Source organism: Aricia agestis, chromosome 2, assembly GCF_905147365.1.
Source record: "Aricia agestis chromosome 2, ilAriAges1.1, whole genome shotgun sequence".
NCBI classification, from domain to species: Eukaryota; Metazoa; Arthropoda; class Insecta; order Lepidoptera; family Lycaenidae; genus Aricia; species Aricia agestis.
The window spans coordinates 22,614,393-22,630,614 of record NC_056407.1 but is presented as its reverse complement, the minus strand read 5'-3'; the positions used below and the strand labels follow the sequence as shown (position 1 = coordinate 22,630,614).

The 16,222-nt window shown below is 35.6% G+C and overlaps 1 protein-coding gene across 1 annotated transcript in view; it reads left to right on the top strand.

Moving 5' to 3' along the window:
• Positions 1–338: 338 nt before the first annotated feature.
• The window catches only part of LOC121739970 (polypeptide N-acetylgalactosaminyltransferase 2-like), an 88,234-nt gene continuing 72,350 nt past the window's right edge, over positions 339–16,222 (top strand). The window contains exon 1 of the mRNA XM_042132631.1: positions 339–498. Coding sequence (XP_041988565.1) covers positions 406–498 — 93 coding nt within the window. The 5' untranslated portion in view covers positions 339–405. The remainder of the gene's footprint in view (positions 499–16,222) is intronic.

The following is a 16,222-nucleotide window of genomic DNA, read 5'->3' as shown; positions in this document are numbered from 1 at the left end:
AAAATAATACTAACGTGATCACTAGCGCTTTTAGGTAACCAGTACCAAACCCCATGAAACTAATAAAAAAATCTCGGAAAAACGATTTTCCCCTTTATTAACCCCTGATAATAGTAAAATTCGTGAAAAATAACCGCAAAGAGGGGTTAAAATTTTAACATAACCCCATACTATGGGGTTCTATGTTGACCTTTGAACCCCGATGCATCTCATTACACTAATGCAATGTAATTCTATTTCTGTTATGGTGTCAGAGGACGCTCGATACGCGCATGACCGACTATCTTTTATCTTTGCGTTCGGAGTACAATGTACATCGCGTTTAGTCCGCACGCCGCTACGCTGTAGCGCGGCCGCGCGCTTGCCGTAAAAAAAAATAAAACGCGCGCGCAAACCAGTGTCAAAATGCGACGTAACTTAAAAATTCTGTTTTTACTCGGTGGTGTGTGGATTTTCGTGTTGTTTTATTATATGCAGCCGGATTCCAGTCAGTCGAAGGTAATATTTATGTTTTGTGGATCAGCTGTTCGGTTCCCGCCGCAGTGCGCATGATCGAAGGGCTGCAGTAACGCCTGCGAATATATTATTTTGTTACAATAATATTTGAAAGGCAAAGTCTAGTTCTTATTCGGTTCCATGATCCATGATAGAATTGGAGGTCAGCTTCTTCTTTTATTAACAAAAGAAAGCTTCAAGCTCGTTCTATGTAGAAAATTATACTTGTAAAAGGATTCATAAAATAAATGAATGAAATTCATGGAAATTCTATGAAATCATTTTAATAATTAGGTACCGACAAGTGGACAACACATGCTTTTGTATATCTCAGATACATGGGTCTATAAAAAGTAAAATTGAAAAAAAAAAGACAAAAAGTACAAAAGCTGTAAAGGAAAAGCGGTGACAGGGATGAGGGACGCCACGCCGGTGTTTCCTGGAATATATTTTGTTTATTTCAGTATAATCCGGCTTCTTTTCTTTTTGTTTATTAAATAAAATAAGAACTATGAGAACATAGTAATTAGTACATATCATGCCTGAAAACAACAATTACTATTGTAAATTGTAACAGGAATTTCCTTGATTAGATTAGAATAAATAAATAGCAAAGAATTATTGTTGATTGTATCATTTGAAAAGAACTCTAGGAAGGATTTTTTTTTTTAATGAAAGAAGGGGGCAAACGAGCAAACGGGTCACCTGATGGAAAGCAACTTCCGTCGCCCATGGACACTCGCAGCATCAGAAGAGCTGCAGGTGCGTTGCCGGCCTTTTAAGAGGGAATAGGGTAATAGGGGAGGGTAGGGATGGGAAGGGAAGGGAAGGGAATAGGGGATGATAGGGAAGGGAATTGGGCCTCCGGTAAACTCACTCACTCGGCGAAACACAGCGCAAGCGCTGTTTCACGCCGGTTTTCTGTGAGAGCGTGGTATTTCTCCGGTCGAGCCGGCCCATTCGTGCCGAAGCATGGCTCTCCCCCGTATAAGATAAAATAAATATTTTACTTAATAACTAAATTATTATAGCCAATAATTTTACAATAAACTCAAGAAAAGTAAGAGGTTCCCTCAGCATAATATATTATTTAATAATGTATATTAAGTATGTTCTAGTTATATTATGTTACCTCCCTAACATAAAGTGTGTAACAAAAATAAGTGATAATACTTTAGGGTGTGTACGTGTTCCTTATACAGGGTGTAACAAAAACAAGTGATAATACTTTAGGGTGTGTACGTGTTCCTTGTAGAGAGTTCGCTGTGAAAGTAGCAGCGCTGAAAGACCGAAATTTTTTTTTACTTTTGTGTGGGGAAACTCGTGACGCTCGGGCCCTTGCCCATACAAAAGTGAAAAAAAATGTTCGTTTTTCAGAGCTGCTACTTTCACAGTGAACTCTCTACAAGGAACACGCACACACCCTAAAGTATTATCACTTATTTTTGTTACATTCTGTATAGCCTAAAGCGTTCCTCGATAAATGAGAAAATATTTTTATGATGACATAAAATTATTTTTATCACTATCCATCATAAAAATAATTTCTCAATTCGAACGAGTAGTTCCGAGATCCATAGATTAGCGCGTTAAAACCAACAAACAAACCCTTCAGTTTTACCCCCACATGGTGTATTTCCTTCAGATCAAGAACCCAAGCTTCAGAGTTTTAGAAGCCACGGATACTTATAGTCATGACATACAATAGTATAGTAAGATATACGATAGTGAGTACTATGCGGTATTGAAGAGTCCAGCGGGGCTAAAATGGTCACATTTAGCAATTCCTCTCAATGAATTCAGCAAATGAATTGTCAAAACTGTCAAACTGACAAATGTCAAATTTGTACGAATTACTAGACATGAATTGCAAGCAGACTTGCATTTTGCGATTTTAGAAAGATGAATCATATTACGATTCATAATATTATGATTCTCCAAAGCGACCATTTTAGCCACACAGGCAGCTTCACGATCGTAATGTTAATAAAGACAATTACTAAAGCGGCTGACCTAATTGTCGCCTAGATTGAGTTTGCCATTTAACATTTAGCCTTCATTTTGAAATCAATCTTCATTAAATGAATATTCAAATTAAACGAAATGTTTACGGCCATGAAAACAATTATTACATTTAACTAGATATTACCCGCAATTATTTCTCGTCAGTGGGAATTAAGCGTATAAAATATGCATTTTCTGGGATGAAAAATTTCCTGTGTCCCGGAATTCAAAGTTTAACCAAAATCGGTTTAGCGATTTAAGTTTTTTCCACATTAAAATTTAGTTTACTAATTACTACGATTTTTCTGTATCTTTTTACTTTTATAATATGAAAAACTCTTAAAGGTGAATGTCATAATCATATCATAATATTCTGATATAATATATGAAGATGTTTTCTACTGTGTATCTTGTAGTTAACTGTGTTAACTCTCAACGGTTAACTCGCTAATTTTCGCAAGTTTCGGGAGCGGAGTGCCCGCACAGTTAAAGTTGTGGACTGTGGTTAACCCTTGGCAGTTAAACTTTATGACATATCGCTAATGACTGCACAGCGGTAAATACAAAACTAAAAACTTAATGTTTTGTAACACATCTCGTCGTTTGGACCATAAAATAGAAAAAATAGTCTGAAAGCTACTTTGCGATCTGTGGGTTTCGGTATGAAAGGTCTAGGAATATGACATTTAACATAATATCATATTTAAAACAGAGTGGCTGATAATAACAATATCATGCAGAAATATTTTTAATAATATGTTGTGAGATGTGACTTGTACACTTATAAGACTTCGATTAAAATAGCCTCTTATTACCTTGAGGAAAACAATGTTAAATAATATTATAACATTATGCAGAAATAAATAAAATATTATTATTTGTAGTTTGCATTAATAAAAAAATTACTAACTTAGTAACTTTGTTATTTTGGTACTAACTACAACCTAAAGGTTTTCAGCAACTTCTTTGCATCAAAAATTAATATTTGAGGGTCGTCTCTAATGTCCTTTCGCGGACCTCAAAGTATCTCCAAAGTCCAAACCCGGTTTAAGTGTGAAGAGGTAACAGACAGATACACTTATCTAATGTATACATATAAATAATAAATAATAAATAAAATATAAATAAAATTGGAGTGTCTGCTTGTAATATTGAAAGAACCGTTTTTTACTACATGCATATGAATACGCTATATAGACCAAAACAACATTTTTTACAATTTTTGTCTGTATGTCTGTCTGTCTGTCCGTCTGTTTGTTCCGGCTAATCTCTGAAACGGCTGGAGCTATTTTGCCGGGACTTTTTTTGGTAGATAGCTGATGTAGTAAGGTGTAACTTAGGCTACTTTTTAACCGACTTCCAAAAAGGAGGAGGTTATATTTTACTTTTTTCATATTTGTTAGCGGACTATCCATGTTTGTTATTATACTAAGTTGACGCGGACGAAGTCGCGGGCAACAGCTAGTATATAATAAATATATAAGTCTGGTTTTCCTTCCTGACGCTATAACTCCAGAACGCACGAACCGATTTCCACGGTTTTGCATTCGTTGGAAAGGTCTTGGGCTCCGTGAGGTCTATAGAAAAAAAAAACAGAAAAAACTTCAAGATAAAAGCAGGAAAACAGGGAAAATAATTTTATGGCAAAACAACATTTGCCAGGACAGCTAGTGCATCTATATAAATATTAATAAAATAAAAATTAACCCATATTTCCCGTGGGCACGACATCACGCGTAAACAGCTGGACCGATTTTGCTGGATATAGTCCCGGAAAAGGACATAGGATACATTTTGTCTCGGAAAAATGTACGATCACCGCATAATATACTTTTATGATTTAAGCGTAAACTATTCAATCGATTTTGATGAATTTTGGTATGGAGATACTTTGAGTCCCGGAAAAAGACATAGGATACATTTTGTCCCGGAAAATGTACGGTTACCGCACAATATACTTTTATGATTTGCGCCTAAACTATTTAATATATTTTGATGAAATGGGCGAAATACTTTATATGGCAAAACAACGTTTGCGGGGACAGCTAGTTTTTAATATTTATATAATATGTGGATTTATCGTGGAAAATACTGCACATTTAACAGGATGTATACATACAAATAAAATAAATAAATAAAAAATGTTTTATTTCTGAGTAAATTTGAATCAAATTTTTTCAGAATGTCTACCTGATGCCTACCACCGGTTCGGGAACTACCCCGGCGAGAAGAACCGGCGTAAGAAACTCGCACGGGTTCCACTTTTTACCAAAAAAGTGAGAGAAAAATTATTCTTTTAAAATAAAGTTTACAATTTTGTAACTTAATATTATATACAATGTCAACATATCGTTCGGTTCCCGCGCGATAAACGAATTTTGGCTCAACGGAGTTGCGAGCGTAATCTAGTATTTGCACTTCTGCGGTCCACAATCGATATGTAAATAATTAAGACCTAAGCTTCTGTCAAACCTACGCGACCAATCACCATAGCGACTGCGAAGCGAGAGCGTCTGCAACGCGGGACGTTCGCGTCAGCATCGGCAGAGCGGGAATAATTTTTTATTTATTTATTTATTTAACTCTTTATTGTACACAAGAAAAACATAAACATACAATGAACATGGAAAGACGACACGAAAGGAACTGCTTATTTCTAAAAGAAATCTCTTACAGCAGCCCTACGAAGAGATACAGTGTAAAAGATAGCAGATAGGACGTGCACAATCAATAGTGAACTAATTAAACTAAATAAATTATAAATGCTTACATCAAAATTAAACTAATCTACGGTAGTCGGTACGCAGGGTCTACGCACCATAGTCGCGCACCTGCGCGACTATGGTGCGGACGCTCCCGTCCCGCGTCCCGCTCACGTCCCGCGTTACTAACGCACAGGCTTGGCCGAAGCCTTAAGATATTCCTCTGCGTGTGTCTGATCGGGTCTTCCCTAATCTGAGAACGATGAATACAGCTTCGCTTCTACTAAACTCTAAAGGAACTGGATGGAAAATTGAAATGTTACACTTTCACTTACGTACGAGTATCACATCCAGTTATCGTTTCTAATAATTGTAAAAGAAAACTCAAAACAAACCATCATAATCCCTCTCTCACTGAATATGAGATTAACAGTCATAATAACCGTGAAAACTAGATTTTTATGTTCATTTATATTGTTGTTACGACTTACGACTATAACAACAAGAATAATATCGTCCACGCCGGATACAAACTTGATTTCAACGATTTTGTGTTCCGCGGTTGCATAAGGTATTGTTACATGAAACTTATTAGTCCAACCAATTTTGTTAATAACATAATAGCAACATAGATAACAATATTAAGGGCCTGTTTCACCACTTCCTGATGAAGTACCGGATAGGCTATCCACAACTTATTTGACAGATTTTTCATACCCTGTCAAGTTAAGTGGTGGATAGTGTATTCGGCACTTATCAGGAAGTGGTGAAACAGGTCCTAAGAGTTCATATTAAGACACTGTTATATTATTATCTTATTGTAGACTAGCACTAGTCGTTCCATGCGGCTCCGCTCGCGTAAATTTGGTGTTTCGCGAGAACCGTACTTTCTTCCGCAACAAAGAAGCCTATGTTTTTCCCTGTGGTCTACTCGATATCTGTGCCAAAGAACATGAAAATCGGTCCGTGAAATTAGCTCGTTCAAATAATAATTTACGTTTTTTTTTCATATTTTCGTCTGATTATTTTCTAATTCGTATTGGTCGTACCGTGCATCGTGAATATTATAATTATATAGCCTAAAGCCTTCGTCAAATATGATAGACCATAATATAACCTAACACAAAAATATTATTTTAATTCGAACGTATTGTAGTCCCTGCAGAGTAGTCCCCATTTTCGTAAACAAATAATAATTTAAGAATTTATAAGGCTATTAGAGTCCATTCGACTTTTGATTTGTAAAGAAAAGGAGAAAAATATTTACCTATATAATAATCTGAAATACATAATTGATTTTAATATCCGATTTCAGGTGAGTTTCTACTTTTTAGTAATCTTGTGGTAAAATCCAACGTTTTGTGGTAAAAAACGTAACGTTTGAGGAAAAACTTTATGGAAACATTTTCCTGTACTTAAATGTATTTCTTTCTCCTATTGTACTTGTCTATACTTATAAAATTACATGTCCTGACTGACTGACTGACTGATTCATCATCGCTGAGCAAAAACTGTAAAAGTTACAGCCACGAAATTAGGTAAGTAGGGTTGTTTTATTAAGTGGACACCCATTAAGGAAGGAATTTTGAAAATTTTACCCCGAAGGGGGTGAAATAAGGGTTGAAAGTTTTAATGAAAGTCCGTCATTTCTTGAGTTAGAAACATGAAACTTAATTTTGGGTTACTGATTAAAATGAATTGATACGGATTTAAGCGTTTTTGGAAATTCTACCCCCAAGGGGGTGAAATTGGGGTTGAAAGTTTGAATGAAACTCCGTTATTTCTTGAGTTAGAAACATGAAATTTTATGTTTAGGTTACTGATTAAAAATGATTGGATACGTGTTTAAGCGTTTCTGAAAATTCTACCCCCAAGGGGGTGAAATTGGGGTAGAAAGTTTCAATGAAAGTCCGTCATTTCTTGAGTTAGAAACATGAAAGTTTATTGACGTTTGCGTTTGACGTTTGCTTAAATAGCGTCCGATTTTACCCTTTGTATAAGGAACCACAAAAACAAAAAGGAGAAAACTATCCATCTTTGTTATTATACTATGTTAACGCGGATGAAGTCGCGGGCAACAGCTAGTCTTTTATAATATTTTTTTTTTTTTATTTATGTTTTATAATTTAATTCTTTTATAATATAATTATTTAGTTACTTAATGCGAAATATAATTTTTTTATATGTACTTATATTAATATGTGTATTTTTTAAGAATGTAAAATAAAACCTCTATTAGAGGGTTGATTCAATGATCACTTACGAGTTTCGAGTTACGATCACACTAAATTAAATAAAGGTTTTGCTCTATAATATATTTCCCGACTAAGGGGCTGTTTCACCACTTCCTGATAAGTGACGAAAAGGCTATACACCAATTAACTTGACAGTTCAAGTATCTCAATCTGTCAAAAAAGTTGTGAATAGCCTATTCGGCACTTTATCAGAAAGTGGTGAAACAGCCCCTTAGTCTCGTAGAGTAATAACAATAAGAGACTAATCCTGAACAGATAAAGTAAGCAGTACTTTTGCAATATTTTAACATTTTTTACGTGGGAGAGCCATGCTTCGGCACGAATGGGCCGGCTCGACCGGATAAATACCACGTTCTCACAGAAAACCGGCGTGAAACAGCGCCTGCGCTGTGTTTCGCCGAGTGAGTGAGTTTACCGGAGGCCCAATCCCCTAACCCCTACCCTATTCCCTTCCCTACCCTCAACTATTCCCTTCCCTTTCCTTCCCTACCCTCCCCTATTACCCTATTCCCTCTTAAAAGGCCGGCAACGCACTTGCAGCTCTTCTGATGCTGCGAGTGTCCATGGGCGACGGAAGTTGCTTTCCATCAGGTGACCCGTTTGCTCGTTTGCCCCCTTATTTCATTAAAAAAAAAAAAAAAATTGATTTCATAATATTAATACTTTCAGCTTCAAATACTAAAAATATTTTTATCGAAACGTATGCCCCGTTACTTTGTTAACGAAATCCAAAATCACTCAGTGCCTAAAATGGGAACATGTTATCCCTTTTCTTATTGAAAAAAAAAAACATTTACTTCGTAGTCCATAACAATCACTAAATAAAAGTCTTATAGAATGAAATATTTCTTTCTTATAAGTAGAATTAATGTTTCTACATCGGAGAACGAGACTAGAGCAATTTTTAGGAATTTGAAAGGAAAACGGATGTTTAAACAAAGCGGTGTTTGTTTCACAGGTGACAATGTGCTGGCCACTTAGCAGATTTTCACATTTTTTGCGCTAATTTTGTGATGCATGAGTGATGAGGCTTGTCAAAAAATTCCATGACATTCTGTAAAGTTTTGTGACTCGCCTCGTGGTTCGGAGTTTCGGACTATCGGGACAAAGGGGAATGCCCATTTCAGGCCCACAGTGGACAGCTGTCTTAAGAAGACTTACTTTCTCCAGAAGTCTATAATAATAAGACATGATTTCTGATAACATAATATTTTAAATAATCGCCATTATAATCAATAATGTTTCGATAAAAAATACCCTATCTCAAAAACTACTGAACCGATTTTGATGAAACTTGCAGTATTCCCTAAGTTGAACAATACCTAGTACAACAAAAAAAGAATCACCTTAATCGGACTTGTAGTTCCGGAGATATGCGAACACAAACATAAAAACATACATACAGAGCAGAGGACGCTACTAGCACATACAGTAAATCCGAACGAAATCTGACATGTTGCACACGTCATATCAGAATATTGACAGAAACGTTGTCAATTAACATCAAACAAACAAAAAATACTGTCTATGCTGATGCAGCCTCTAGCGTTAAAACATTATGTTAATATTATGTCCTATTGAGTAAATTTTGTTATGTATTTCTCTAAAACAATATTATTTTACAGTAAACAATTCAAACAATATACACTGATATTGCTATAATAATAGCTCCCACACCGGTTTCGGTGACGGTGGCCGGTATCGTTGAAACCAGGCCAGCTACGCAGGAGTAATTTTATAGTGCCCAAGTGTGTGCGCAGTACACAAGAGCACTCTCTATTCCTTTACTCTCATAACCCAGTGGGACGGAAGACCGACACGACCGGCGAGAGATCAGGCGCAGGACCGACTTTTTACATGCCCATCCGACGCATGGATCATCTTACTTGTCAGACAATCAGGTGATCAGCCTGCATTGTTCTAACCAAACTTGGAAATAACATGTTTCCAACGCGGGAATCGAACCCACGACCTCCGAGTCAAGAGCCGCGCTCTGTACCACTAGACCACGGAGGCGTTAATATTGCTATATTAGTGTTACGAAGGTTAAGATAACGTATTACCGTCTACGAATAATAAAAACTAAGAAAGAGTAAGTATGTCAAAAAAATTGTGTCGATTCTACAAAATGTGACCCGAATACATGCATACTTTATGCAAAAAGAGGCCCGAATACGTGCAAGAATTTTGTGAATTACAGAAGTGACAATTACTGTCAACGGCTTTATTTGAATGTAGTGCTTCGTATCTATTGCCATATTATTTTAGTGTGCGAAAAGAACCTTGAGAACCACATTCAAAACGATCAAAGTACGGGAGTTACGTTTCCTTGGTTTATATTATTCGTATATACCGTGGTAGTTTTCTATCCAAAGCATTATACGCCTACATAGTTACAAACTATGAACTACGTAAATCCAAAGCTCTAGCCTCTAGCTAATAAATATAATAAATTAAGTGTATTGTCATCGGTCCTCGATAAATCTACAAAGTTTGAACGAAATCTGGCCGTTTAAAGTGGGTCAAAATCGCGCCCAAAGAAGTCGGTTACAAACAAACATACAAGTAAAGCTAATAAAAAGCGTAAAAAAAGAAAAGAAACTGTTTACATTAAACTAATTTTATTTAAATGCTTATTATATATGTGTCAAAGGTAAGTTATAAAAATTCTTAAAGTAGCTCTATATCTCTATTCTATAGACCTCTGCACAGGTTTGGATCAGCTCGATACGTCTAGCCGTTTCCTATGTATGTTATTGTTATGCATAATTTAAGCATTGATTAACTCTTCCGATTTATAGAAATGTTTGTAGTAGAAATTCAGAAATACGTACATTCTGATGAAAAAATTATTACTGGAGAAAGAAATTACGCGGTAAATATACCAAGATCTATAATATTATAGTTTTGAATAGATTCACTATAAAAATAGTAATACTGTTTTCATCATAATACCTGCCCATACAAGTAATATACAATATACTTACGTACTTATAAAAATAAATAAAAAATACACAAATAACAATTTGAATTGTTCGTAAGTTTATCGAAAACGTTCAAACATCGAATAGTGCTCATGAAAATTGACACTAAACAAAATCGGCTTGTTTCATTTATAAGCGCGTGTTCACGTAGGCGCGTCGGCTTATTCAGTACCTTGATTCTACTATTCAAATTAAACATTAAAACAGCTTCGTTATTTGTTCGATCCAGTCAGTTTCCTATCAAACTACAAAATGGCAATCTCATAAAAGGTCAATGTTCTTACTTCTTCGTTTGACATAATATTTTATTGAGAACTAGACGACGCCCCAAACTCCCTTGTGTCAAAATTTGTTTCCGGGATTAAAAGTATCCTATGTATTTTTCGGGGATATCGAAGTATCTACATACCATATTTCAGCAAAATCGGTTCATTGATTTGGGCGTGAAGAAGACAGGCAAACACACTTTCGCCTTAAAATACATATTAGTATGAATACTATTTTGTAATTTGACAGTTAAGGGAACGAATGAGTTTTGCATTAAGATAATAGAATCAGAGTACTGATACTCAAGTACTCAACTCAATTGCGAGTTTAGCGCTACTGCACACAGGCGTGAGATGTCACAATTAGGCCATGTTTACACGGTAGCGATAAGCAGGCGACTGAACTTTATCACTGCACAGATGACATCATGCCCACCTAAATATGAGTATTACGTGAGTAGTTTTATTTTATTTACAGAGAGTACCCAGGATGGTTAGCAATTACGAAGATACACTATCAGAGTATTTAGACAATTTGCAGTGATATCTTCGACTCAAGTTAGAAATCCCAAAATGGCTTTGACATGGTGCTTTCAATGTCAAATTCTTTCAATTCAGCGACGTGAGCGAGTTCGCCAAATTAAAATTTCTAAATTCGCTGTCTAAATTATTGAACGCAACTTGATTTAAGTTCCCAGAACTCATGATAATAATAATTAATATGTCACAGTTCCTACATATTACTATTAGATATATTTTACATTTAATATTTAAACATTTACTCCGTCTACTTAATTATTATACCTGAAATGTCAAAATAACCCCTAACAATAACAAGTGAAGCCTAACCTAACCCCAGATTTTGACAAGATGTCTTAACATGTCTATTATATTATACACGTCTATGGTAAGCTCTACGATTTTGCCTTCTATACATTATTAAAAAAAACTTCAGTTATTCAAAATCCACAGGACAAAGCCGCTTGTGAGCTTATATTAATATGTTGACCGCAATATAGCGTGCTTCCCTGCATTCTAGGATTTTAATTTATCAGCTCGAAGAGAGGGATAACTGCAGTGGGAGTGAGCGAGATGAACATAGGTCACGAGTTCAATTCCAAGCGGGCGCTTTCGGTCGATATCAGAACTTAAGGGCTGTTTATTTTGGGTGTAATCCATAAAAGGTAAAAATAAAATCAAAAAATGTTATAATACAAATTTATATGCCCGGTGTCGGCTTTTTGACAGTAGTTTATCTATTCAACGGCGTTTTTGATTGGTTAATAATTTGACGTTAGCCGAAAGCTTAGAAAGCAGGTATCAGTCTTAACTCTTAAGTCGCGGTCGATATCTTGTAAAAACAATGAAATGTAATTTTTGTTCATAAGTTGAAATCGTTGAATGTCAATGCTAAAATTATCTTATAATCAGTAATATTGAATATATTTGTCAACAATAATTATTAATTACACAGTGCCTATACCTTACGCGGAATAAAAAGTTTACTGCAATGATTTGTTTGCAAGGTTTTCATAAAGAAACAGAAAAATCAGTACAGATTTCTAGTTAATTTCTTGGTACTTAAGATCAATTAAATGAATAATAATAATTAGGTCTTGTAACTTTTCCAGTGAATCAGAATTCCGTTTTAGGGTACCGTAGTCAACCAAGTTTTGTTGATTAGTGATTACAGAACCCTAAAACGGAACCATAACCAGTTATATTTTAGGACCATCAAATTAAAGTATTAATATGAAATCCTTTCTATCTCTGATAGCTACAACTTTTAAGATTTTTCGCAGATATTAAATATGTTGTTCCTCTTATCAAAATGAAGCCACTCACAAAAAATTAGCTTGATAGTCACTCAGATCAAAAAAAATTGTTCTAAACTCCTTGACTAAAGTGATAAATAAGAGTACACCAAATTCTCTACTGGAGCTTAACAGTAACAACACCAATGTAATTAATTCATATCTTAATTCAAGTCTTACTTAAGCTGTACTTGTGATTATCTCTGACACCAATCTCTAGTTCATCCTAATTCACGACACGAATAAGAAAGCAACGTAGTAAGTATAATTTGAAAGTTGTTTAGTACACATATTACATGTCAATTTGTACGGAATTCCATGTCAATAATTCGGACTTATGTAACTCGACACTATCAAATTAGACCATGATCGACTTTCGTTAATAGAGGCTTTCTTATTATGAAATGCGTATAGTTCCGTTTTGAGACTTTTCGGAATGATTACGGTCCTAAAAGCCACTTTTTCTATGATTACATCATCTCTTTCCTACTTCGAAAAATCTGCTGTTTTTACAGATTATAGTAGAAACTAGCAACAAACATTTAATTCTTCAAGAAGCTACAATAGTCTGGGAAAATTAGGGATTTCAGACCAAATAATTCATGTAGTTTTGAAAGTTGCTACAGTTATTCCTAAAGTCCAGATGAATATAATACTAAAAGCCCCCGAGGGACGGACACAAGCTGGCGGTGGGGGAAGGAAGGCTCTTTTTCAAGGTTTTTGCTTGTGACTCGAAAATTATTTATAATAATATCTCTTTAGTGACTTCTACATTAATTATTATCGACATTAAATTCCCTATACATTACGTCTAAACATTTTTACTGTACGATCATTACTTTATGAAATGTAGGAAATGTAGAGTATTAACAACCCTGTTAATATTTTTAACCGACTTCCAAAAAACGAGGAGGTTATATATTCGGCTGTGGATATTTTTTTTTTCTGGAAAAACAATGCTAGCGTACCCACGCTAGCACTGTTTTTCCATACAAACGTATTCCCCAATTTACTTCCTGGAGAATGCGTCTAGACAAATGATTTTTATAAAATATTGGGATCTGTTAAAGTTATGCCTCTACGTTCGATTTTTTCTTAATTTACATACTAATAAATAAATAAAAAAAACTAGATCAAAATCGGTCCACCCGTTTGGATGCTACGATGCCTCCACAAAATCACACAGACAGATAGACAAACAGACTGACACGTCCGACTTATAACACCCCTCTTTTGGTCGGGGGTTAAAAATATAACCCTTCAAAAATAGCAAAAAATTAATGCCCCGTACCCCACCAATCGACCGACCATAAAACAAATTTGAAAGATCTTTAAGATATAATAAAAACATAGAGGCATAGACTCACACTTCCTGAAGATGTTTAAAAAATATAATTATAATTAGATAGGCTATATTATTTTGAAGGAGGAATCAGAGGACTACGTTACCTCGATTTACTGTATCTGTCTCTAGAATCGAGGTGCCTAACGTAGTTCTCTGATTCCTCTTTCAAAATAGAGCATATCTAATTATATTTTATGTTTTAAGAGAAAATTGCATCAAACTTCAAACAAAATAAATATAATAAATTTAACGCAAATACATAGATGTGGGAGAGCCATGCTTCGGCACGACTGGGCCGGCTCGACCGGAGAAATACTCACAGAAAACCTGCGTGAAATAGCACTTGCGCTGTGTTTTGCCGAGTGAGTAAGTTTACCGGAGGTCTAATCCCCTACCCTATTCCCTTCCCTACCCTCCCCTATTCCCTTCCCTTCCCATCCCTACCCTCCCCTATTACCCTATTTCCTCTTAAAAGGCCGGCAATGCAACTGCAGCTCTTCTGATGCTGCGAGTGTCCATGAGCGACGGAAGTTGCTCTCCATCAGGTGACCCGTTTGCTAGTTTGCCCCCTTATTTCATAAAAAAAATAGGTTGATTTTTGTTGTCCGGATCGAGAAAACAAAAATGTGATTAAAATCCGAAGAATCCAAAAGGAGTGACAGTCAACAGCTTAGCATTCTTCCCAATAATAAACACTCCAAGAATTTAAATTATTTGGCACGCCTCTGTCTTTGTCATGTTGTTGTTGCCAAATTTTTATATTCTCTTCCAATTCAACTTTTTTAGGGTTCCGTACCCAAAGGGTAAAAACGGGACCCAATTACTAAGACTTCGTTGTCTGTCTGTCTGTCTGTCGCCAGGCTGTAATTCAAGAACCGCTATAGCTGGAATTCTGAAATTTTCACTGATTGTGTATATCTGTTGTCGCCATAATAACAAATAATAAAAACAAAATAAAATTAATATTTAAGGGGGGTTCTCTTACAATAAACGTGATTTTTTGGCCTTTTTTGCTCTATATCAATAATGACAATAGGTAGGTACTTGAATTTGTCTCAAAGTTCTTAAATATATGTGTACTTTAATATTTAATAATAATATTAAAATAAAATAAAAAAATTAAGGAAAGCTCCCATACAAAAACACAATTTTAGGCCTAATTTTGCTCTATAATGGTACGGAACGTAAAGACTTCGTTGTCTGTCCGTCTGCCTGTCTGACTCCAGGCTGTATCTCAAGAACCGCTATTATAGACTTCTGTAATTTTCACAGATTGTGAATTTCTGTTGCCGCAATGACAACAACTTTTGGCCCATTTTTGCTCTATAACGCTACGGAACCCTACGTGCGCGAGTCCGACTCACACTTGGCCGATTATTTCTTACTGAATCTGCCAGCAAACAATTTACATTAATATAATGAAAACAGTTTTCATAAAATTCCATTATACTATTATTATTTTACATGGAAACTTTATAGTAATTGTTTTCAATAGTCAAAATGAACGACTATTTTCACACGCTCAGTGAAGCGTGATGCCAAATTCAATGCATACTGTTAAAACAAGAGTTTAAATAAAACGATAGAATTGTTCATTCGTATAAATAAAACAATTTCCCAATATCGTTGTTCCTATTGTGATTATCTCCATTTCCATAAAAAATTGCAGTCGATGTATGAAAAATAAAAATAATGACTAGCACTAAAACAAAGGAAAATGATTGAATATATAAAACATAGACTTGCTTCGAGAATTCTAGATTTGAAAAAATCGGCCAAGTGCGAGTCGGACTTGCGTACGAAGGGTTCCTTACCGTAAAGGAGTGGGCACACTGAAACGGGCCGTGCCGGGGCTCAGCGTGCCGGGGCTCATCGCAAAAATCCGCCTCCATACAATTTGTATGGAAGCGGAAATCCGCTGCGCCCCGATACAGTGTGCGATACACGCATCCGCTTCCATACAAATTATATGGAGGCGGATTTTTGCGATGAGCACGCTGAGACCCCGGCACGGCCCGTCTCAGTGTGTTCACTCCTTTATAGAGCAAAAATAGACCAAAAAGTTGTTGTCATTTCGGCAACAGAAATACACAAACTGAAAATTACAGAAGTATATAATAGCGGTTCTTGAGATACAGCCTGAAGTCAGACAGGCAAACGGACAGACAACGAAGTCTTTGTAGTTAGGGGTAAAATTAATAAATTTTAAATATATATAAATAAATTTGAATTTGAATTTGGGTAGTTAGGGTCCCGTTTTATGGTACGGAACCCTAAAAACATTCGAAATGGCCTTATAAAACGATCAAGGTTGTTGCATTATGAATATGCAACATATAAAACTAGATGTAAATGTC